This window comes from Rhineura floridana, chromosome 7 (assembly GCF_030035675.1).
Source record: "Rhineura floridana isolate rRhiFlo1 chromosome 7, rRhiFlo1.hap2, whole genome shotgun sequence".
Classification (NCBI taxonomy): domain Eukaryota; kingdom Metazoa; phylum Chordata; class Lepidosauria; order Squamata; family Rhineuridae; genus Rhineura; species Rhineura floridana.
The window spans coordinates 108,597,699-108,623,388 of record NC_084486.1 but is presented as its reverse complement, the minus strand read 5'-3'; the positions used below and the strand labels follow the sequence as shown (position 1 = coordinate 108,623,388).

Sequence of the window (25,690 nt, the reverse complement as noted above, 5' to 3'; positions counted from 1 at the left end):
AGCTTGTTATTTTAGGGGAAAATGGCAAGAAAGAGGAGCATGATAGAGTCATGAACAAAGTAATCAAGAAAAGCTTTCTCCCTCTCATAATACTAGATCTAACCCACAGTCATCCAATAAGATGAATGGTGGGAGATTCACGTCAGAGAAATGGCAATACTTCTTCATACAGTTACGGAGCAATCCAGATCACTGATCCGCCATGTTGGATGAGTTTAGGATATAGTGGAGGTTCCCCTCTGCCTGGCTCTGTTGGGCTGTGCCAGGTTTTATGGCAGGGGAACTCTAATGCTGCAGAGGTTCCTGCTGTGTTTGCCAAAAGTGCAGGCAAACAGAAGCTAATTGCAGCAATAGCTCCACCAGCAGTAGCCAGCAGGAAACCCCGAAGTGTGGTATTTCTGGGGCAGAGCTGGGGCAGCCAAAAGTCTGTTGGATCCTATACTGGTCCAGCAGGCTCAATATGGACCTCTCTGCTACATCAGCCTGGAACTAGTACAGGAAAAAAAGGGACGAACTTCAGTCACATGGCTGGTTGTGGGTGGCAAGGCTTTCGATATAGTGGTGGCTCCACTGCTGCATTCAGCCTTGCTGTTCCGATTGGGAATTAGGATCACTCCCTTAAGCTATGGAATTTACCACCATAAGCTATAGTGATGGCCACCAAATGAGAGAGCTTTAAAAGGTGATTAGAAAAAGTCACAGAGGAGAAGACTATCAGTGGTAACTAGTCATGGTGGCTATATGCAATATGTATTCCTTCCCTCTCCCTTGGCAGGGCCATGAGGAGATCAGAGGCTTTCACTTCCATGTTTGATTACCTGCAGCTTGTCCTGTCATCCAAACCCAACAAACTGTGGTTAATCTTAACTGTGGTTTGTTTGAAACAACAAGCCGGCTTCAAAATGTAGTTTATGAATCTGGCTTGTTTTAACAAACCAAAGTTAAGATTTACCGCAATTTAGGGTTTGGATGTAATGCTAAACAATGGGGAAAAAAATGGAAGCAAAAGCTTCTGATCTCTTCCTCATGAAGTGCTGGAGGAGGAGAGGGAAGGGAGGAGTGCACAAGCCTGATATGCTCATTCCCATCATGATAAACTATAGTTTATTGTGACTTCAAAACAAAGCCATTTTCTTGTGGTTTGCCTATAATATAAAATGGTAACCTTTAATGTAAATTGAGAACAAGGCTGGGTTTTAAATGCCATACCGAAAACATTAATGAATGGTGCCAAACATTTTTTGAAAGATACACTTTTACCTTTTCCTATTGTCACAATTCCTCTAATTGTTTCCCAGTGGCTTTTCTTGACAGGACAAGTAGAAAGAAGGTTTCTCTTCTCTCTGGTCTTGTTCATGGCTCTTTCAAGATCCTGTGGAATGAACCCAAAGCAATTGCTAAACTGTTAATAGTTCAAAAGTGAGAAGTAGACGAAGGACTTTGCACCAGCAAAAGAATAAGTATAATAATGAAAGGCACAAGCATTTTAAATGTATCCCTACCCTTGAACTGGAATGCACTTGGAATATAGTCAAGTGTGCCTTACTATTTCAAACTCTTTGGAGGCAATCCATGCACACATTCAGACTTGTGAGCAGATGTTCGCATTCTGAGCATAGAGTGTCTTCAATTCACATCCATTTTCTGTTTGCAAGATGATGATGATGGTGTAGAAGGACACAACCTAAAACTGATTTGATGTTCTATATGAATTTTCCTGCCAATGCTTTCATACAAACTAAGCATCACAGTACCTCTTTATTCAGCTGTTTTTCCACCAGTGTTCCAGAACTTGAAAGGCATTGTGGAGAGGAAGAGAATTTGTTTTTCCTTCTGTATGAAAATACAGGTTTTTGGGTCACAAGAAATACAATGTGCTCTTTTTTCCCTGTTCTTTCTTCTTCTTCCGATTGATTGACTATTTCCATGGAAATTTCAATGTTGAAAAAATCCAAGGCTGCTGCACCAATGATTCCTAAAACAAAAGAAGAAACTGTATATTAGCAGAGGGGTGCACTGGTCAAAGGATTTGGTCCACACCCCAGTTTGGTAATTTGGCTCAAACCAGTTTGGATGTTGTCTAATTCAGTTCAGGGGATTAAGACCACTTTATTCCCCTACCTCCATTCACTACTGGGATATTTAAAAAATAACTACAACTCCACGCCCCCCCCCCCTTTTGACAGAAGTGGATTATATTTGCAGGCATAGCAGCCCATCAAAACTGGCAAAATCTGACAAATTGCAAGGAAATAAGTCCAGGAGCTTTTATGCTCTGTACCTGTAAAGTTGATTTTAGGCTGGGAAGAGCTAAAACAGATTTGCTTTCCAGGTAAAAACCGTTCCCTCTGATAACAAGCTCGGCCTGTCAGTCACAAAGGAGCTCTCCCTCCTAATTACTTGAGTTTAGAGATATAAGTTGCACTCTTGCAAAGCTGTTCCCTCCCCCAAAGTACTTGGATTGGACAGTGCTGGTAAAATAATTCCCTCTGATTACAAAATAGACTATCCCTGAGGAGGCCCTTTCTGGTCGTCACATGCCTTTCACCAGATGACAGAGTTTCTGGACGAGATAGCCTCTAAAGAGCTCTTTCAATTATGTGACTCACTTCTTGCTCTCTTGACCCTTGACCATCCTGGCTGATGAAAGTCAGTCGGTGTGTATGTGTGACCAGATGGGTCCAGGGTGTGGTGAACACATTGTAACACAATAGCATGGTGCCTGTTGCCCTTAAACCTGGGAAGACAGAGACACTGTGTGTAGGGGTAGTTCCCATGTCTGGGAGATTGGCCAGTTGCCTGTTCTGGATGGGGTTGCATTCCCTCTGAAAGGACAGGTTCAGTGTTTGTATGTGCTCCTGGATCCATCTTTGTCACTGGAGGCTTAAGTAGCCCCAGTGGCTAGTAGCGCTTTTTACCAGCTGCAGGTGATATGCCAACTATGGCTGTCCTGGACAGGAATACTCTGGCTACAGTGATTCACGCAGTGGGAACCTCAAGACTTGATTACTGCAGTGAGCTCTATGTGGAGCTACTCTTGGGCCTGGTCAAGTGGTTCCACTGTGCAAAATGCTGTGGCCAGACTGCTGATAGGGACAGACTATTGCCAATGTATAACTCTGGTGCTCAAAAGCTTGCACCAGCTGCCCATATGCTAACTGGGCCAGGTTCAAGGTTCTTGTATTAATTTACAAGGCTATTAACAACTTGGGTCCAGAATAACTCAAGGACTTCCTGATCTTTTAATGCAAATCCAGTAACTGAGCTCTTTGGAAGAGTCACTGTGAGTGGTCCTACATGATTTGGATGCACAGTTCATATCCACCAGGAGTCGTGCATTCAGTATTGTGGGTCCAATTTTATGGAACTCCCTTCTAGTTGAGGTCAGATAGGCCCTCTTCATGCTGAACTTCCAGCACCTACTGAAGACTTTTTTTTATTCCAGCACGCATTTTAACTGAATTCTGATTTAATCATTTTAACTTACTTTTTATTTTCATTCTATTGAATCACTTGTACACTGCCTAAGGACTATTGTAATTAAGTGGGATCGGGTTGCACTCCCCCTGAAGGAGCAGGTTCATAGCTTGGGGTTCTCCTAGAACCATCTCTGTCACTTGAGACTCAGGTAGCCTCAGTGGCACGGAGTGCCTTCTACCAACTTCGGTTGGTGGCCCAGCTATGCCCCTATCTGGACAGGGATATCCTGGCTTCAGTTGTGCACACTCTGGTAACCTCCAAGTTAGATTACTGCAATGCGCTCTACGTGGGGTTGCCTTTGAAGACGGTTCGGAAGCTGCAGCTTGTACAAAATGCAGCAGCCAGATTGGTAACAGGGACCAGATGGTTTGAACAGATAAAACTGATTCTGTCCCGCTTGCATTGGCTGCCTATATGTTTCCAAGCTCGATTCAAGGTGCTGGTTTTAACCTATAAAGCCTTACACGGCTTAGGACCACAATACCTGATGGAACGCCTCTCCTGACATGAACCCACCAATACACTACGGTCCACATCAAAGGCCCTCCTCTGGGTGCCTACTTGGAGGGAAGCTGGGAGTCTGGCAACAAGGGAGAGGGCCTTCTCAGTAGTGGCCCCAAATTATGGAATGATCTCCTTGATGAGGTGCACCTGGCGCCAACACTGTTATATTTTCAGTGCCAGGTCAAGACTTTCCTCTTCTCCCAGGCATTTTAGCATGTGTTTTTAAATCGCTTTTTAAAATGTGTTTTTAAATTTGTATATTTATTTTTAATGTTTTTAATTGTCGTAAACCACCCAGATAGCTTCGGCCATGGGGCGGTATACAAATGCAATGAATAAATGAATAAATGATCAGAAACCCTCACAGTAGTATGACTTGAAGCAGAAAACATGTACCGTACTCTACAGCCCAGGCCTCAGATACACAAAGGATGCAATGGCAGAGACAAGGTCAGTTTCAAAGCCAGTAAACTAGGTGAGTGATCAGCAAAAGACAAAGAGGGAGTTGGAATATGCTTTTCTTTCAGAGACAGAGGCTTAACGCTACAGGGATAGCATTTTGTCTGAGTCAACAGCTGAGAGAACAGACAGCAGTCTCTGCAGGTTCAGAGCATAAAACCAGGACCAACTGCTGAGACATGATCATTCATGGGAGGATTTCACTGATGACAAGTCTGAAAAGAGAACAGTATGACAGTGTTCTAAACAAAACAACTTAGGGTCAAGCTAGACCTGACACTCAATTGGCAATTGCATGAGTGGTTAAAAGAAAAGAAAAGCAGGCAGCAGAGGGTGTGCTGATCTGAACAGAATGCTGGGGGGGGTGTTGGGGGGATTAACCCTTTGCCACTGCCATGGTCTCTGAAAACATGGCCCAGAGCCTTTAATCATAGAATGGTAGAGTTGGAGAACTCTCTTGGTGCAACAGAGAATGTCTGCTCCAACTTCTCCATGAAAGCCTTTCAAATATTTGAAAGCAACCTCAAATTGTTAGCCTCTACGCTCCTTTCTCACAATTGCTAATGATCACTTTGGGAGTTGAAGGGTCAACTTGGTAAGCCTTTCTGGACATCATAGTTGGGCCCTTTTCAGCTTTCCTGGTTATCACTGGTGGAATCATGAAGGCTTGGAGAAGGGGTAGGGAATCTTTTGTGGCTGGAGGGCCAGATCTTCATCTTCCCAACCCTTGGCAGGCCAAAGTGTTGGACAGGGCTGCCCACCAGTCGATCACGTGACATCATAGTGCTTTCCTTTGAAGCCCTGCTTTTCAGGACTGCCCAGGAGGGGAGCATGCCTTCAAGCACAGAGGGGATTGAAGCCCCCGGACCCCAGTGCTTCTCCTTTAGACTAGTGATGTTAGCTGGTGGATGGGTGGGTGTGGTTTGGGGAAAATGCCCTTGGGGTCGAATTTGGACCTCTTGAGGGCCATGATTGGCCCAGAGGCTGGAGTTTTCCCACCCCTGGCTTTGAGCATGATCCTTACAGCACAAAGGCTTATAGTCCTATTTTCCTATCTCAGAGATGTGGGTCATGGAAAGCTTCCAGCCTAGCATGGGGTCATTTGAGATTTCCCCCCAACCTTCTCTAAGCAGATGAAATTAGAAGAGAAGGTGGGAAGTTAGGAGGATGGCTTTTGTTGGCACAGGCTGGAAATGGCAGTGTATGGAGGATACTGCAACCACCAGGCGCCGCAGGCAGATTTAATGATATCTGAGTACAATAGAGAGTAGCTGTCATTCTGTGATGAACCTCTTTCTGCAATAAACCTGCCCTAACCATTTTTGCTGGTTGTTTTTGTATTTTCCCCACTATTCAGATTTCATTTAAAATGATTGGATTTTACTGATAATATTGTATTAAGCTTTATATGCAAACCACTTTGATAATTCATCATCGGCATGAAAAACAATATATCAGTTCTCTAAATAAATAAATAAATAATAAAAATGATGGCAGGAATCAACAGCCTTATGCCACTGAGACCATGGCTGGTTTATATTTATTTATTTATTAGATTTATATCCTGACCTTCCTCCCAGTAGGAGCCCAGTAATGAATAAAGGCTTTGGAAGAGAAAAATCTGGTACACAAGACATTCAGTGGACACCGATCCAATAATTGACCATTCCTCCTTTCAAAATCCCCTCTATAGAAAACTACATACCTGGAACAATATGGCACAGTCCTCGTCTGTCTGAGTAATAGTGTAAATGCATTGACCCATCTTCATTCTTTTCAACCCTAAATGAAGGAGCATTCATTTCCTGAAAAAACATGTAGAACATTAATATCAAACATCTCATACGTTAGAGCTCATTGTTCGATAGTGTCCTGAAGGAGGGGTAGTTAATGGGCAGTCTGTGCAGCCAATTAAACACAAGAACTGGGCCATGGTGGTGGCTCTATCAAATTATGCTCACTTCCCCAATAATGCTCACAAATATAGAAAAGGAAGTTGTTTTCCAAAGTTCTAAGTGGCAGAGGTGTTCCACATGTTAATGTTGCACCTCTCTGGATGTATGTATTAACCTGGCTGTGCTCAAGTATATGTTCTTCATAACTATGAAGTCTCTTACTACCAGGGTGCTATCAGTTATAGATCCAATGTGTGGCATATGTGAAAAAGGTGAATTTTATGCTAGGAATCATTAGAAAGGAACTGAAAATAAAGCTGTCAATATCATAATGTCATTATACAAATCTGTAGTGCAACCACTCTTGACATACTGGATTGTATTTAACTAAGTCCTACCAGAGTAACCCCATTAAAATCAATGAACCTAAGTTAGCCATCTGTTAACTTTAATGGGTCTACTCTAAGTAAGACTAGCATTAAATACTGCCCACCGTATACAGTTCTGGTTGCCTTGCCTCAAAAAGAATAGTGTAGAACTGGAAAAGGTTCAGAAAAGGGCAACTCCCCTATGAGGAAAGGTTACAACATTTGGGGTTTTTTACTTTAGAGAAACGGAGGGAAAGATGTGACATAACAGAGGTATATAAAATTATGTGTGGCATGGAGAAAGTGGATAGTAAAGTTTTTTTCCCCTCTCTCATAATGCTAGAACGTAGGGACATCTAACAAATCTAAATGATGGAAGGTTTAGGACTAAAATAACTTGTTTACACCGCACATTGTGAAACTAGGGAATTTGCTCCGACCAGAGGTAGTGATGGCCATCAACTTGGATGGCTTTAAAAGAGGGTTAGCCAAATTTATGGAGGATAAGGCTATCAATGGCAACTAGCCATGATGGCTAGATTCTACCTCTATTTTCAGAGATAGTATGCCTCAAAATACCAGCTGCTGCTGGGAATTACAAGTGAGAAGAGTGCTCTTGTGTTCAGGTCCTGCTTCTGGGCTTCCCATGGGCATCTGGTTAGCCACTGTGAGAATATGATGCAAAAATATATGAGCCATTGGCCTGATTCAGCAGGCTCTTCTTGTGTTCTTATGTTAGAACAAAACATGTTTCTAAACTACAGAACACCTTTTGTGACAGTCCTTTCAGTGACATTTCATGGCATCATCCCTGCAACACCTCCCCAATATGCAGATTAATGCAGTTGTTATCTTCTTCACTCCTTCTGATCCCAAAAGCTGCAGCTCCTGAATTCATTCAGTAGTGTCAACAATCTGCTTCCTGAGACTATGGAAGGAACATGAGCACAGAGCTGCATTTTCATAGGAACAGAGGCAGCTTCCTTACACCAGGCCAGAGAACTTGCTCATCTATCTCACTACATCTACTACTCTGACTGACAGAGGTGGCTTCCCAGGGTCTCTGGCAGAAGTCTTTTGCATCACGTCTTGGGCAGAGGTCTTTCCCATCACCTAATCCTTTTTTACCTGACAATGTCAGGGACTGAATGTGGAATCTTCTGTATTCAAAGCATGTTCTCTACCACTAGCTATGGCACCTTCCCATTCTGACTGTTGGAGACTAAGCATGTCATTTTTTCAAAGGCAGATAATATCAGCTGGAAGAGCTAATAACTGTCAGGATTACAGTAGGCAATGAGGCAGAACTTATCCCTTTCCTGCCCTGCTGATGCTGGTATTTGCATGGAGAAGAAAGCCATTGGAATTTTCTTCCAATGCAAACAGCAACTTCACAGGAGGCATTTTCCTTAGGACCACAACATGGAAGGAAAAGGTTACATACCACCTACTGCAATCCAAATAAATAGTATCGCCTGATGATAACCTTTGGGGAAAAAACCCTGCGTGTCAAATGCAAAGGATGGACCTAGTCTGGTGAGGTCCTGTCTAAGTTCATGCGCAAGAACCCTAGTCTGGCACATAAAATGCAACTTCATCCTCTGCTATTAATTGGCAGCCACTATGAAGCCTTTGCATTGGCCATCTATATTCTATGAACCTGGCCTTTGTTTGGCTAACAGAGCAGTGCCTTCTGCTTACTGCATTTTAGGCTCTAGCACTGACTCTAGAGCAGTGGTTCCCAACCTTTATGAATATGGGACCCCCTTTGTAATCTGAAAAAAATTCATGACCCCCCCCCACTAATTGTAATTTTAGTCTCTATTATTTGAAAAAATGGTGTGTGGCAAGATCACATCTCCAAATATCCCTTTCCATAAAAAGCTCCCTGCGGACAGGGAGTTGTTGCTTTCTTTTCTTAATGCAAAGGTCCAATCAAATTGGGATCCTCCTCCCTCCCAACAGTCTGAAGATGTACAATCCTGTCTCCCAACACCAGTGGGTAGCTGTGTTGGACTAAGATCCAGGTTCAAATCCCCACCCAGCCGTGAAGCCCACTGGGTAACCTTGAGACAGTCTTTCAGCCTGACCTTTCTCACAGGGTTGGTGTAAGGATAAAATGGAAAGGGGGGAACCATGTGTACCACCTTGAGCAACTTGGAGGAAAGATGGGATATAAATGCAATAATAATTAAATACATTTCAGCTGCAGTATGTGGACCTCAGCCAATCTGCTGAGCTTTTTTTAAAATCATCATCATCAAGAAGCACCAGTGTGGTAGTGGCTGGGATGCTAGATTGTGAAGACAAAAGAGTGGAGAGGCTGAGGAGGGGGTTAGTGCTTTAAGCCCTTGCAATGATAATCAGAACTGATAACTTGGTTACCATGCAGTTGGGGAATGAGAGTGGAGCAGAAGACAGATCAGTGCACACACACACTCAAACACACCTGCCCCTCCTGCAAGCATCTGCAGGCGTACATGCATTTGGGCACGTGGGAGGGGGGGAAACCCTCAACTGCTGCAGCATCTTGGAGAGAGAGGTTGGGGGGGCAGAATATAGGTGGAAGAAAGGGGAAACACTGGCACACACACTTAGCTTCAGAGATGGGTGCACAGCAAGTCCTGAGCTTCCTCACTGGTCCATGGCTCCATCTGAGCTGAAGGCGAGATCTGGGCGGCCTCGCAAATAAGAATAATTTTTAAAAGGAGGTGGCAGCGAAACTGGAACCAAGAAAGGCAGGCAGGCTGGCTGCCAGGAAGGAAGGGGGAAAGGAATCTTTCCTTGCAGCCTAGCTTCTTTTTGCTTCATAGGAATCCCTGTCCTCTCATTCTGAGGAAGGGCGTCGCCAGCAGCTGCAGTACGAGGAGACAGGTGTTGGGATAGTAATCCCCTCTTCTTCCTGGTAGCTCCACCCTCAGCCTCCCTTGGTGTCTGCCACATGTTTTATAGGTGAATGCCTGCCCTCAGCACACCTGAAAGACACTCTGGCCCTTTAGCAAAGTCCTCCCCTCCTGTGTGGAGCAAGGAGGAAGTGTCATCTGTAGCGGCAATGGGGAGCAGACAGCATCCAGGGAGTGAAGACTTTTTAAAAAAATAAATAAATAAATAATTTCTTTACTGTTTGCAGCCCCCTCTGGATTACTTATGGCCCCGCTGGGGGTTACGGCTCCCAGGTTGGGAGCCACGACTCTAAAGTAAGGATGGGAAATCTGTGACCCTCTGAGTATTGTTAGATCACAGCTCCTGCTGTCCCTGACTATTTTGCTGGCTGGGGCTGATGGACAGGGCCAGCCCAAGACATTGTACTGTCTGAGGTGAAGAACAAGATAGCATCCCCCATTCCATGTACAGAAACTGACGGCAGTGACAGATGACTCTTACTTCAACACTGGTGATGGGATACTGCACATAAGGGCAGCAGGCTGCGTGGCACCCATAGCTTTTCCCTCTAATATGTCATTGCTCCCCACCCCACCCCAGCAGCTGCTGCCACCTGAGATGACCGCTTCATTCAGCCTGATTTATTATTTATTTATTTGTTTGTTTGTTTGTTTATTATATTTATACCCCACCTTTCTTTTCTTGATAGAAACCCAAGGCGGCTTACATATGGTTCCCAGGCAGTCTCCCATCCAGGCACCGACCAGTCCTCAACCTGCTTAGCTTCAGGAGGGTGCTGGCCTCATGTGCCTTCAGACCATAGCCTGATGCTAGCGTCAGCCTGGCTGATGGGGGTTGGGATCCAATAACATCTGGAGGGCCACAGGTTCTCCATCCCTGCTGTCAGTAGCAGACAGCAAAGTGAAGTGGCAGCACTTACCTGACTTCCTGGCAGCAGAGTCGCTGTTGCTTACGGAGAGGGAGAGTAGGGGGGGTAAGATGGTAGGGAGGTCAGATCTGTGCAAATGCAATGACGGAGCCAGTACAGCATTCATCTTGGTATATTTGCACAGTGCCAAGCTCCCTACCACCTTGGTCCTTCCATTCCCCCTCTGGGTAAGCAGCATCAACTCCACTGCTGGGAGGTCAGGTAAGAGGCTACTACTGCCTGCTGTAGACCCTGAAATAGAGAGCACACTTGGCAAGTCTGGATTTGGATGCAGCGGCTCATGGCCCTAGGTTGGCTCTGGCACTATCTGAAAAAGATTTTCAAAGTAGCTGGAAATCTTTTATCTAAGTTAGGGCTTATCCACATGGGAGCATAACTTACTAAAGATGCTGTTTTTACCTCTGTGTTCTATTTGCACCATCCATAGTAAGGGCTCAATGCCAGTTGCAAACACAGTGTTTTCTAGTCACACTGAGGGGAAGGATCAATCACGCAGTTTCCTAATGACCACGCCCTCTAATTTAACATTTTCACTCCCTCTGGTTACTTGGCAACTGAGCATGCTCAGTTTGTTCTACCAGTAAGTTTCATTTTAAAAAACAACAACCCGGAAGTGCGATTATTTTTATTTTCACTGGTACAATACAGCTGAAATACAAATCTTCGTTTGAGCAGTGCTATGCTTTTGCACACAAATTAGGGGGAAAAGAAAAATAAGGCACCATTTGCAGCAACATAAAAAAGGCTAGCAAAATGGAGGAGAGTAGCCGGAAATTGCTTGTCAGCCTACAGGAAATAAAATGAACAAAGGGAGGAGGGGGGATTGGGCGTGGAGAGGGGAATGATTGACACACCCACCTAAAAGCATTGGAACAAACCATCTGAAAGAACTAGAAAAATGAAGACTTTTTTTTCACTTTTGATATTATCAGCGGATTGGGTTAGTAAGGATTTACAAAGGGGAAACTGTGATAGCTTCTGTTTGCCAGTAACATCAAGTGAACCATGCAAATTTAAAGGAGATGTGAGTAGCACCAAACACAAACTAAATCACCATATAGATGAACCCTTAGTCTCAGGACTGATTCATACATGGATTTGGTGTATGGCTTTGTTTTTCCATGTGATTATTCCTGACTGTATTCTTGCAAATGTCTGTCTGCATATGCAATCTGCATATTCTCAGAGGCAATTTTTATTATTCAGGCAGTTGCTAAACTCCTTTTCTATGAATGGGATGTATCTAGAGATGGGCAGGAGTGATATTTTGGAGGAACAAAATGCAATTTGTGAACTATGCGTGTATGTGTGCTTTTTGGCTGCTATGTTTATGTTTTTGGAAGGATCTGTTGTATTGTAGTTTTTCAGTTTCATTGTTATATATAATGTTTGTTATTTTTGTAAACTGCGAGCACAGCAATCCTACATCGAGGAAGACAGCATAACTTAAGCCATCTGAAGTTACGCCAGCTTGAAGTATGCCAGATTCTAATTCCATTCAGAAGTCCTTGGAAGGGGAGACCACCAGCACAGCCCAGTGGAAAGAAAATTAGAGGAGCAAAATAACAGAGCAATTGTTTGTTTTTACTTAGACTACCCCTTTTCCTGGTAAGCCAAACTGAATGGATGTAGGATATGGCATAAGTCCTCCTCCCATCAGTCCCTCCCCACCACTCCCCCAGAACACCCCTTTTTGAGGACTTATGCTGGTCTAACTTATGCTGGTCTCTGCCAACCTTGCTGAGCCCCAGCTGAGCGAGGAGGGGCAGGGTTTTGCCAGCTGAGCTGCGACTGAGCCAAGATGAGTGACTTATGCCAGTGTAACCTGGCTGAGCCAGGACCCAGCCAGCTCAGCCGCAGATCCGCCATATCCTAACTCTCCTCAGCCCAGTGTAAATACCTACAGGATTGTGCCCTTAAAGGCTGTCATAGTGGTAAGCAATATATAAATGTGTTTCAGTCTTTAACTGAAAACTAATATTTAATAAGTTTTTAGCTTATTGTAGATTTTAACTAATTTTTGAATTTTTTAATTCCTGTCTTTTATTGATAATTTTAATGATTGTTTTAATTTTTGTAAACTGCTCAGGGGTTCTATTTACAATTATTGAATTATTAATGATTATAATTAATGAAACAACAACAGTAAAAATAAGCTAAAACTGAAGGCAGAATATAATTCCATAGACACCCAGGTGAAAATAAAGGTGAGAAATTTGTGGAAACCAGGCAAGTCCATTTTTAGCTTCTGCTTGGACATAGGCTGTTTTAGAATTCACACACGCTTCTCTATTGCCCATGACTGATACTAACCCCAGAAAAATGAAATGTATCATCATGAGTTATTTGATAAAGGGCAAATTATCAGTTTGATTTGTAGTAAAAGTCTATGTAAATTTAAATCGTAAAGAAAGGAAATCAAATATCAGCAGAAAAGTATTACAAGTCTAAGCACAATGCACCAAAAATAACTAATCTGATCATGTCACAAACATATTTTGCATCATGCTATTGAGAACATGTGCTATGTGTTTAGAACCAGGCATCATACATTTCTGCTGGTTTCACAAAAGTTATTTCCACTTACCTGGTAAGACAGACTCAGGTAGCTATGCAATGCATCCAGGTTCTCTATAAATTCATATAGATTTCCTCCCAAAGTTCTCAGCATATGGTCATAACCTGATCGCTTACAGAATTCAAAGAAATATTCTCCAAATTGTTTCAGGACCATATCTGGGGGGACGTCTGGGAAAATAATCATATATTAACACAGGTCTGTCATGTTTTAGTATCAGGAACCCACTAGAATACTTTGGTTCAGATTGTTTGAGGCTGTACAGTCCTGGTCTATCACCACTTTTGCCATGGGTTGCAGCTTTGGGCCTATTTAAATTACAATTCAGTTAAGGCAATGCATTTAAATCATCTTGCAGCCTGATTCTCTGAAAGGGGGATCATGTGAGCTAAGGGGGAAGTAATTACTGCTAGGATTTGATGGCTAAGGTCAATATGGCTGCTTTACACATTTGCATTTAAGTCATATCCATAAAACATAGTACCTATGGTTTCACTACTATCTGTTAAAGAGTTTTGGGTCTAGAACAATTAAGAGATGGAAAAGTTGGTAAAGGTCTGTTTACCAACAATGATTAACCAAGGATGTAAAGTTAAAATCGGCCAAACATGTCTCAGTGTGTAAATCTAAAAGAAAATGTCTACAAGATTTTATATTGTTTTATAAAATGCCACAAAACTGGCAAAGATATATCCCGAAGTCAGCAAACATTTGTTGGAAATGTGGGGGAAATGTGGCATATTTCATTCACAAGTACTACCATGGTTACAAACATCAGATACCCACAGAGTCCAGATCTTGCATTATCCCAAAGAATACATACCTAGCATTTTGCATGCCTTGTCAATTAGCTGCATTGTGATCTCATCCCTGTAAACCTCAAAATTCAAAAAGGTATCCTGTACTCCAGTTTGGACTCTGTAACAGAAGTACATATTTGTTGGCACAGTAATAACATTTTTAGAGTTCAATCTCCTATTCAGTTGGCTGACCCACTAATGCCCCCTCTTAGGGAACCATCACCCTGCAGACCCATTTCTATCCCTCATCAAGAATAACTTCAGTACTTGTGAACAGATGTTTCAAACATGAATTGTTTTGAACACAGGCATCAATAAAGAGATTTTTTTTAAGGGAGAGTGTGTACTGGCTGGCATATGGTGACAGGTGACCTAAAGGGAGCTATCTAGCCCATACTTCACATTTGTGGAACCCTAAGTTAATTAGGGATGGTAAGAGAGCATCCTGCAAACTCTGTTTTCATGATGAGCCCAATGAACTGAATGAGACAGAATTGATTCATACAATTTAATTTTTTTAATGGAATAATCACCACAAGGTGACTTTTTGCCCTAGTGAAGAAGTACTCCTAAAAAACCCCACTTTTCTCCCTTGAAATGAGAAAACATGGGGATGGTGAGAGAGTTATCACTGCTTCTTTATGTTGAGCACAGTGCAGATATGACAAAGATGAGGCATTCCTGACACTTGGAAAGGATCCTGCATCTCTAAAAACTCTTGACGAGTGCAGAGATTGCCTATCCATTAAGAAATGTTAACCATCACCAACAGAATACCCTCTGCATATTTAGCCCTACTTATTCAATTGTAGTTATTAGGAAAAACTCTCTCATCTGCATCTCTCTGCATAGGAAAGTAACATAACCAGTGTCATTAATTGACTAATATTGTTTGATGATGTTGATGATACCCACAAAGAGAAAAGTGAAAAAGCAGTGCTATCACACCTAGGGAAAGGCAAATCTGTCGATTTCAGTTTCTTTCAACTTCTCATTTTACCAACCGTAAGTTCAGTTCTAAACATTTCAACATTGGTTTGCAATTTTAAAAAAAGTCCTAAGGAAAATTCATCTACAGTTTAATGCAAATTGCTCCTAATATACACATCTTTGTATGCAATGTTGCCTAATATAATGTGCTTTTGTATGTTATTTTCACTAACATATGGATTTATGCGCACATTTTACCTCAGTACATGCATTATGTTCACATTATTTGGCTGGAGAACTGCATTGCCATTTTGGAGAAGTTTGAATTTTGAAGGATGGCTGGTTTTGGGGTTTTGCGTGATTTTGGAAAGTGCCAATTAGGCAGTTTTGCCTTTAAATATGAACTGAATCAAATTCATCCTTAGTCACACATCTACTTATGTATCCCCTCTTCATTCTATAAATCATATAAGAATTTTTTTTCCCAATGTCTGCTGGTTAATGGTGCATTTATATAGGGTATCTTTGTCAAAATAAGGAACGGAAGGGCTGTAGCTCAGTGGCAGAGCACCTGTTTTGCATGCAGAAGGTCCCAGGTTCAATCCACAGCATCTCCAGGTTGGACTTGGAGAGACCTGTGTCTGAAACCCTGGAGACCCACTGCCAGTACAGAAAATACTGAGTCAACGGTCTAGCTCAGTATAAGGCAGCTTCCTCTGTTCCCAAACTGTGGGCCTTCTTTAAAGCCCATAGCAGCACAGAGAATGTGTCCAGATAGATCTTACTTAGCAAACAAAGTAGAGAGAGAAGGAGAGTGTAATGTTTTCTGTTACAGTTAATGGCACTTCCTAAAGCTGCCAGTTGAAATAACTTGAAAAAGTGATGGGGCTTCATTCCAGAATAATGACTTTGTAGCCACTTCCCTATCATGAACATGTTCACCCAACAACGCGACATTCTAAATCATTTTGCATTACAAATAAAGCAATCAGAGGAGGGAAGTATTATATGACAAGGCAATCTCTTGCCTTTCTTTCAGTAATTGTTTTGAGTTATGCTCAGCACAAGGAAACTGGTCTCCTAAAATACGATATTCCTTCCACTTCCATGCATTGTTTGCCTAAAGGCCTTTTCACCATGGGGAACCAATGCAAACCTGTGAAGAGAGTTGGGTGTTTCCAGATGTTAGGTGCATTTTTCCCCCTTCAGGAAGTGCTATGATTCTATGGATCTCATCAAATGGGTGGTCGCTGCATTGAGTCTGTTTGCTCTGACGGCCTTATATCCCCCCCACAGTGATGTTGTGTCTTTGCAAATTGCTGCTCCAGTATATATATACTGAGAGATATATACAGAGAGCCACTGCCACAAAGTAGATGACCCTTTGCCAAGATGGTGCCAACTAGGACTAACTGTTTTGAACTACAACTCTCATCAGCACAGCTGGGAGTGATGGCAGTTTTAGTCCAAAAAATATGGAGGGCACTAGGTTGGTGAAGGCTGAAGTAGACAATACTGGGGCAGACAAACCAAATGGCCCACCTCAGTAGGACACACTCCACACATTCCTATTATTCACTGAACTGATGTCTGGGATTATGGTGTGCTGGTGAGTAACTACTTATACATTATAGGACACAGTTCCTAAGATTTAAAACAGTGTTTGAATTTGTTTAAAAAAGTGAAATCAGAAAGGAAGTAAAACAGAAGTCTATGAACAACTGATAAATTACCTTAATTTCTCCCATATTTCTTCACCATATTTTTCCACCACCAAAGACTTCAGGCATGTATTGATGAAGCCATACTGCAAAAGCAAATGTGTGATGCAGGGATATAGGGAAAGAGATTTGTTTTAAAAAGCTACATTTGCATGGCACTGAATAATATTTGCATTTATATTTATAACATGACACTTTGGCTGACTTTTACAAAAAGATTAATAGTATACACAATGAATACAGAATTGGCCAGATAATAAAGTTTACAATTAGAGTCCACAGGCTGATTTGCCTGTACTTCAGAATTCCAAAAACATTGTCAATTGTATAACAACCTATATCCCACCCTTTTTCAAGGTGGTATATAAATCTGCCTCCCTTTGAACCTAAGAATAGCCCTGTGAGGTAGGTTAGGCTGAGATAAATTTGTACAGTGTTGATTATTAGCCAGTATTGAATAATAACTAAATAAATGCTAAATGTTATCAATAACATAGAGCTTGATTCAAAAACCACTGGAGTAAAATAGATTTTGAAATTGGATCATTAATGACATTTGTGTTTCCTAGCTTCAAAGCTTTAGTGTGGTAACTAAAATACACTAACGATTATATTTTTGTTTATTGAGAAATGCATTTTAATTAAATACTTTCAAAATTCTACATGCAAGTCTGTCGCCTAATTAAGTAATTCCTTTTAAATGTGCTTTACTTTTGCAGTCAATACTGTAGCAATTCTACACTAAAATATAGAAACAGCAAGCACCAGCTGCAGAGTAATTTGCAACTTAACAGTGGAATTCTACGAGTGTTTACTCAGAAGTCAATCCCACCCAATCACAGGTAGAGGGAAATATAGCCAAGGGGATGTGGTGAATTACCATAGAAGTCTAGGGCAAAGCTATCTGTGCCTTGTTCCTTGCTGCCACTCCTGTCATGGATGGGTTCCTCGTTGTGCATCTGCTGTGCCCACTGGCCTGTGTGTGTTGTTGTTTAACACCAGATCGATACACAATAAAACTACTCTCATCCATGATTTGATTGTGGATGAAGGTGCTGATTTGGTGTGCGTTACTGAGACCTAGGTGGGTGAGCTGGGAGGAATTGATCCGACCCAGATTTGCCCACCTGGATACTTGGTGCAACACCAGCACAGGCTGCAGGGGGGGGAGTTGCTGTGGCCTACAGAATTTTCATCTCTGTCACCAGGAAACCACTCTGTCTTGGAGCTGGCTGTGAGGGCCTGCACCTGGTGTCGGGACCAGGAAACAGTAAACTAGGGTTGCTGCTGGTGTACCGTCCACCCTGCTGCCCGGGAGCTTCTCTGACTGAGCTGGTGGAGGCCGTCTTGGCTGTGGTGTTGGAGGAGCCCAGAATGATAGTGCTGTGTGATTTCAATGTTCATGCTGAGGCTGCCACTAGAGTTCCAGCTCGGGACTTCATGGCCTCCATGACAACCATGGGGTTGTCTCAAGTTGTCACTGGCCCGACGCATAGGGCAGGGCACACCCTCGACTTGGTTTTTGCTCCAGATGGAGGAAGGGGTGGTCTGGAGATAGGGAGGGTGGATGTCACCCCATTGTCATGGTTAGACCACTTCCTGGTGAAGTTTAGACTTACGGCTCCAATCCTTCCCTGCAGGGGTGGTGGCCAGATTAAGATGGTTTGCCCCCAGAGCCTAATGGAATCCACCAGATTCCTGAATGTCCTGGGGGAGTTCCCAGTAGATAGAGCAGGTGACCCTGTTGAAGCCCTTGTCATTCTGTGGAACAGCTAGGCGCGTTGGGCTCTTGACACGGTTGCCCCCGAGTGCCCTCTCCGGTATCGTGGAGCCCAGTTTGCACCTTGGTACACCAGTGAGCGAAGGGCAAAGAAACAGTCTGGACGACAGCTAGAACACAAGTGGCGAAAGATGTGCTGTGAGGCTGATCGGGCATGAGTAAAACATCATAAACGTGCCTACTGTGTGGCGGTGAGGGCAGCAAAGAAGGTCCACTTCGTGGCCTCCATCGCATCCTCAAGTAGCTGTCCAGTGGATCTTTTCCATATTGTCAGGAATCTGTTGACATCAACTCCAGGAAATTGAGTTTTAGACCCTTCGGAGGCCCACTGTGAATTGTTTGCTAGGCACTTTGAGGGTAAAGTTGCTCGCCTCCATAGCAGTCTTGACGCCACCTCCACATCTACTGTAGTCCCCAATGAGGTGTCCAGTGCAACATCTGCTGCAACTTTTTGGGAACAGTTTCATTTGATGTGGCCTGAAGACGTAGACAAGGTGCTTGCGATGATGCGGCCAGCAACGTGTCCTCTCAACCCTTGCCCTTCTTGGCTTATTAAAGCTTGCCGAGGGGGTTTGACCGAGTGGATCCAGAGTGTGGTCAACATATCATTGCGGGAGGGAGTGATTCCAGCCACCTTGAAACAGTGAGTGATCCAACCACTCCTGAAAAAGCCCACCCTGGACCCATGGGTTTGTGACAACTACCAACTGGTTGCAAATACCCCCTTTTTAGGGAAGATGATTGAGAGGGTTGTGGCGCAGCAACTGCAAGTACTCTTGGATGAAACAGATTATATTGACCCAGTCTGAGTTCAGGCCTGGTGATGGGACTGAATCGACCTTGGTTGCCCTGACGGATGATCTTTATCGGGAGAAGAACAGGGAGAGTGCGACACTGTTATTCTTACTCGATCTCTCAGCAGCTTGTGATACCATTGACCATGGTGTCCTTCTGGGCCAACTTCGTGAGATGGGTATTGGAGGAACTGTTTTACAGTGGTTCCGATCCTATCTCCAAGGTTGTTCTCAGATAATAATATTGGTTGACTGTCTGTCGGCCCCCGGCTGTTGTGCTGTGGGGTGTCGCAGGATACCATCTTGTCCCCCATGCTGTTTAACACCTATATGAAGCCCTTGGAAGCAGTCATCAGGAGCTTTGGGGCAAGTGTCCATGCACTGGTAACCTCCAAGCTGGATTACTGTAATGCGCTCTATGTGGGGCTGCCCTTGAGGTTGGTCCGGAAGTTGCAGCTGGTGCAAAATGTGGCAGCGAGACTGCTCACTGGGGCAGGGTATCTCCAACATGTAACTCCACTGCTGAAAGAATTGCACTGGCCGTCCATTTGCTATCGGGCCAAGTTTAAGGTTCTAGTTCTGATGTACAAAGCCCTATACAGCTTGGGACCAGGATATCTGAAAGACATTCTTACCCTTTATAAACCCAGCCGATCACTGTGCTCTGCAGGTGAGGGCCTCCTGCAGATACCATCTTATTAGGAGGTCCGTTCTACACAACATAGGAGACGGACCTTTAGATTGGTGGCACCTACCCTGTGGAATTCCCTTCCCTTAAATATTAGGCAGGTGCCATCTGTGTTATATTTTCGGCGCCTATTGAAGGCTTTCCTCTTTCAACAAGCCTTTAATGTTAAGACCTATCCCAGTCTGCATCTGTGTTGGAATTGCTTTTAATATGTTTTTTTAAAACCTTCCCCCCCCCCAAACAATATGTTTTTTTTATCCCTTTTTATTCAAGATTTTTTAAAGCTTTTTTAAATAATGTTTTTACAGTTATTTTGTTTTAATGTATTTTAAGGTCTGTTTTTATGATGTTTTAAAGTGTTTTTACTGCTTTTGTTTGCCACCCTGAGCTCCTGCTGGGAGGAAGGGCGGGATATAAATCAAATAATAAATAAACTGTGTTGAATGGTGCTTCATTCCATGTAAGTAATGCTAGGCCACTTACCTAGGAGTAAGTCCCATTGAACCCAATACAGCTTACTTCTGAGTAGACATATATTAGATTGCAGTTTTAGTCTCTTTAGTACAACATTCCCAATTTTAGTATCTCTAATTAGAATGGATCAAATAAGGAACAGATTTGAGGCTTTAAACTTAGTTGACAGAGGACCAGAAGAACTATGGAGTGAAGTCAGAGACATTATCAGGGAAGAATGCAAAAAGGCAATAGCTCAGTTAAAAAGAGAGAAAGACCTCAATGGATGACTGAAGAAACTCTTAAAATGGTTAAAGAGAGAAGGAAGCAAAAGCAAAAGGAAATAGAAACACGGTCAGAACCCTAAATGCAACAATACAGCGACTAGTACATAGGGACAAAGAGAACTATTACAATAGTTATTGTACAGAAACAGAAGAGGACAACAAAAAGGGAAGAACAAGAGCCCTATTCCAAAGGATGAGAGAAATGAAAGGGCAATTTAAACCAAGAGTAGGGATGTTGAATAATCAACAGGGGAACACACTGGCTGACCAAGATGAAATAAAAGGAAGATGGAAGCAATACACTGAATAATTCTATAAAAGAGATGCCAGGATGACAGATTCATTCACGGAGGAACAGTATGATGAAGAATCAGAAATTTTAGAATGTGAGGTGAAAGCTGCTCTTAAAATACTTGGAAAAAACAAATCACCAGGAACAGATGATATACCAATAGAGTTGCTACAAGCTACTGAGACTGAATCTGTCCAAATTTTGACAAACATTTGTCAAGAAATATGGAAAATTAAACAATGGCCCACAGACTGGAAGCATTCAATATACATCCCAATTCCAAAGAAAGGGGATACCAGGAAAAGCAGTAATTATCTAACGATTGCCTTAATATCCCATGCAAGTAAAGTAATGCTCAAGAAATGCCGGACGTCCAACTTGGATTTAGAAAGGGAAGAGGCACCAGAGATCATATCACAAACATACGTTGGATAATGGAACAGACCAAGGACTTTCAGAAGAAAATTACCCTGTGCTTTATAGATTACAGCAAAGTCTTTGATTGTGTAGATCATGACAAACTATGGAATGCTTTAAAAGAAATGGGGTTGTCACCACATCTGATTGTCCTGATGCAGAACCTATACTCTGGACAAGAGGCTACTGTAAGGGCAGAATATGGAGAAACTGATTGGTTCCCCATCAGAAAGGGTGTGAGACAGGGGTTTATTTTATCACCCTATTTGTTTAATCTATACGCAGAACATATCATACAGAAAGCAGGATTGGACCAAGATGAAGGAGGTGTGAAAACTGGAGGGAGAAATATCAATAATTTACGATAAGTAGGCGATACCATAATACTACCAGAAACCAGTAATGATTTGAAACGAATGCTGATGAAAGTTAAAGAGGAAAGCACAAAAGCAAGACTACAGCTGAATGTCAAGAAGTAATGAGAACAGAAGATTTATGTAACTTTAAAGTTGACAAGGAGGACATCGAACTTGTCAAGGATTATCAATACCTCAGCACAGTCATTAACCAAAATGGAGACAATAGTCAAGAAATCGAAGAAGGCTAGGACTGGGGAGGGCAGCTATGAGAGAACTAGAAAAGGTCCTCAAATGCAAAGATGTATCACTGAACACTAAAGTCGGGATCATTCAGACCATAGTATTCCTGATCTCCATGTATGGATGTGAAAGTTGGACAGTGAAAAAAGTGGATAAGAGAAAAATCAACTCATTTGAAATGTGGTGTTGGAGGAGAGCTTTGCATACTATGGACCGCAAAAAAAAAAACAAATAATTGGGTGTTAGAACAAATTAAACCAGAACTGTCACTAGAAGCTAAAATGATGAAACTGAGGTTATATTTTGGACACATCATGAGAAGACATGATTCACTAGAAAAGACAATAATGCTGGGAAAAACAAAAGGGAGTAGAAAAAGAGGGCCAAACAAGAGATGGATTGATTCCATAAAGGAAGCCACAGACCTGAACTTACAAAATCTGAACAGGGTAGTTCATGACAGATGCTACTGGAGGTCACTGATTCATAGGGTCACCATAAGTTGTAATCGACTTGAAGGCACATAACAATGACAAACAGTAAGCACTAAGGTTGCATCCTACATACACTTACTCAAGAGGGGAAGACCTGTTTATTGAGTATTCATCCTGATTTGTTCGTGGGGAGATTACATGAAGTTGACTATTTAATGGCTATTTTTAAATTGTTTTAAATTTTTAAATTGTGTTTTAAATTGTTTTTAAAAGATGTGTTTTAAATTTGTATATTTGTTTTAATGTTTTTAGTTACTGAGAACCGCCCAGAGAGCTTCGGCTATGGGGCGGTATATAAATACAATAAATAAATAAAATAAATAAATTAATGAACATTCATTCTGGTTTGTTTGTGGGGAGGGTAGATGACTTTGTGTCAAAGCAAGTGTTATCCCACACTTTCAAGTAAATTTTCCAGTCACTTTCCCTTCCAAAAAGTCCAGCTTGCTGGTATGTGACTGAATCCCACCAAAAAATAGCAATACTCTGGAAGCAGCCCGAGTCCTCCTGAGATGATTGGGACTTGTTTCTAAGTAAATATAGATATATTCGGGCTGCATACTGCAGTCTGCCACACATGCTTCATAGTAAATATATATAGCATAGGCTTTACAATTTATTTTGATAGGAAAAACAGTTCTTCCCCCCTCCCTTTATTTTGTATTTTTAATTTGCTTTATGCTTTGTGATTTTTCACCTTGATGTTTTGTTTGAACCCCCAAATTGTCAAAGCAGAAGAAAGAAGGGGGGAGGGGACGGATGCACCATGCAAAAATAAAAGATTCATAACCCGTGCAACTGCTTGCAGCCTTCAACAAAGGAAACCATGAATCACAAGTAATAATGTCAGTGGTAAAGAGTTTCATCCTAGAAGAGGGTCATAGCTCAATGTGAGACCATTTATTTTTGCATGCAGAAGATTTCAGCTTCACTCCCCAGTATCTTTAGGTAAGGCCAGGAGAGACTTCTGTCTGAAATCTTACAGAGGTTGCTTCCTGTCAATGTAAACCAGGGGCAGCTGATGTGGTGCCCTCTGGATGTTGTTGGATGACAACTCGCATCATCCCTGACCTTTGGCCATGCTGGCTGAGGCTGATGGGTCCAGCAGCATCTGGAGGGCACCACGTTGGCCGCCCCTGGTGTAGACAATACTGAGCTGGATGGACCAATACTGTGACTCAGTACAAGGCAGCTTCCTACTTTACTGAGCAAACGCACGCACGCACGCAAACGCACGCGCGCACACACAACCCTTCCGTTAAAGTCAGAGGGGTATCTTCCATTTTCATGATTCTCTGTATGACTTTCTCTGTATCGCCGTATGACTTTTGGTAATGTGATAAAACATAGAGAAGACTGCTTTAGACGTCCAATATAGTCCGGATTTAGTCATCTAAATTATCGGACTCAGTACATTTATTATCAGCTCTTTTTTCCTCCATTAGTTTCTTCTTCCCCCAATTTATCAGCACAGCACTTTTATTCACATGTTGGACGCCCTCGGAGACAGTTGAAAAATTCTTGTACACAACCACCCTCAGCTTTTACAAGGTTGCCACAGAAAGAGAGACGCGGAGCCTTGCTTTCTTGCTTACTTCTGCCTGCCTCCTAGATCTACTCCCCAACGGCGAAACAATCAGGTGCTCCGAGATATAACACTCAGACCGATGAACTGAAGCTTACTGGGGGTTCAGCCTTAGTAACCCCAGCGCCCTCCTCTCAAAGCCTCCAGCAGGATTGCTAAAACCAAGCACGCACTTGCGCGCAAGCACAGTCTTGGTGCGAAATAGAAATCCTCTCCGTTGCTTCCAAGCCGCCCCAGTTTGGTTGGGAGCAGCGGCAACACTGGGCAACATTTGGACAACTATGAAAAAGAAACAGTCTTTGCTGGGCTTTTACTTCGGGGAGCAGAAGCTTTTGCGCCTCGGAGCGTTTTATTTCCTCTCTCCTCAGTCTGGAGGGATTGACGAGCTAACGCCCCCTGTTGACATCAGCGGCCCTTCCTTGGACTTTATTGGAGGCTGGATCGGTCACTGACGCGAGGGAGGGGACAGCTACAGGTTGTTGTCGCCAGGAGTCGTTGAAACTGGATCACCGGCCACATGATTGACGGGCAACTAGTAGAAGTGCCTGGCTTGGCTCGTCTTGGTGGATCATCGCACCACGATCTTAAGGATCCTCAAAGCCGTGGCTCCGAAAGGAGTTCGACCAAAGTGACTAGGGCTACTCCGGAGCTAAAGATTTGAGGACCCGGCTTGAATGGTTTCCTTTCCTTTTTTTTTTTTTTCCTCCTGGCAAAGCGGCAGAGCTAAACCGGCTTCTCTCCATTCCCTTCTCCCTCCCCTGCCCCCGCCCTAGCTCAGAGGCTATCTGACACAAAGTCATCGGAATCTCTCCCAAATCCCGGATCAACTTTCCAACCTAGGACACATGGAGCCCATTCAAGCCTGAAGCAACCGAGGGGGGGTGCGGGGGAAGAGAGACAATAGCTACTCACCATTCTGGCGCATGACTCAAACACGCGAATTGTGCAACATCGTTTTATCCCCGTAGGTCAAGATCCTTCTGGCTATCTTCTCCGTTCTCGGAGACGCCAGGTAGTTCGGGGATTTTACTCCGTGACCAGTTCTTTTCCGCAGACAGAGAGCTTGGAAACCATGAGACGTTGGAAGGAATCAGCAGCTGGTCGGAAGCTCGTAACTACGATTGGCGGGGTGCTAACAGCCCTCATGCTCTCTCCCCCCACCCCCTCTCCGAAGCCCCACCACGGTCTTATGGCTCTGTCTTCTTGTCCGCCGCAAGGTTACATCGGCCTGCCACGAAGTCCCCTTTTACTGCCTAGGATCTGATGTGAGCAGCTCGGCTAACCGCCGCGGAAACAGCGCCTCTTTCTGCGCCCTGCATGAGTGCAGGCACTCCACTTCACTGCCTGAGCGCAGCCTTCCCCCGCCTGACCGCTCCTGATGCTGGGAAGCTGAAGTCGCTGTCCAGGGGTCTGTGGTGCTGAAGTGCCAATTCGCAATAGCAACGAAGAGGCTGCTTGGCACGTTCACGTCCGCCATCAGTTTCAGGATACAATTCATGCATCTGATGGAATGGACCAAAGCTTAGGCCATAATAAATTTGTTTGCCTTTCAAGGTGCCGGAAGCTGGGGAAAGGCCATAGCTCAGGAACAGAGCACATGTTTGGCATGAAAAAGGTCTCAGGTTCAATCCCTGGTGTCTCCAGGTAGGGCTAGGGAAAGTTTCCTTTCTGTAACCTTGAAGAGCCACTACCAGCCAGGGTCGACAGTACTGAGCCAGATAGGCAAATAATCTG

At 43.3% G+C, this 25,690-nt stretch overlaps 1 protein-coding gene across 3 annotated transcripts in view; it reads right to left on the bottom strand.

The window, feature by feature from the left end:
* LOC133388494 (guanylate cyclase soluble subunit beta-2-like) overlaps positions 1 to 25,087 on the bottom strand; it is a 42,633-nt gene extending 17,546 nt beyond the window's left edge. For 2 of the 3 annotated variants that reach the window (XM_061634454.1, XM_061634455.1), the window contains exons 1-7: positions 24,869 to 25,087; positions 16,580 to 16,653; positions 13,940 to 14,034; positions 13,126 to 13,286; positions 6,149 to 6,248; positions 1,755 to 1,975; positions 1,261 to 1,372 (exon numbers count right to left, since the gene is read on the bottom strand). In XM_061634454.1, coding sequence (XP_061490438.1) covers positions 1,261 to 1,372; positions 1,755 to 1,975; positions 6,149 to 6,248; positions 13,126 to 13,286; positions 13,940 to 14,034; positions 16,580 to 16,653; positions 24,869 to 24,871 — 766 coding nt within the window. In that variant the 5' untranslated portion in view covers positions 24,872 to 25,087. Of the gene's footprint in view, positions 1 to 1,260; positions 1,373 to 1,754; positions 1,976 to 6,148; positions 6,249 to 9,300; positions 9,356 to 13,125; positions 13,287 to 13,939; positions 14,035 to 16,579; positions 16,654 to 24,868 lie in introns of those variants that run through there. The other variant, XM_061634456.1, reaches the window with a different exon arrangement.
* Between the last annotated feature and the right edge of the window lie 603 nt (positions 25,088 to 25,690).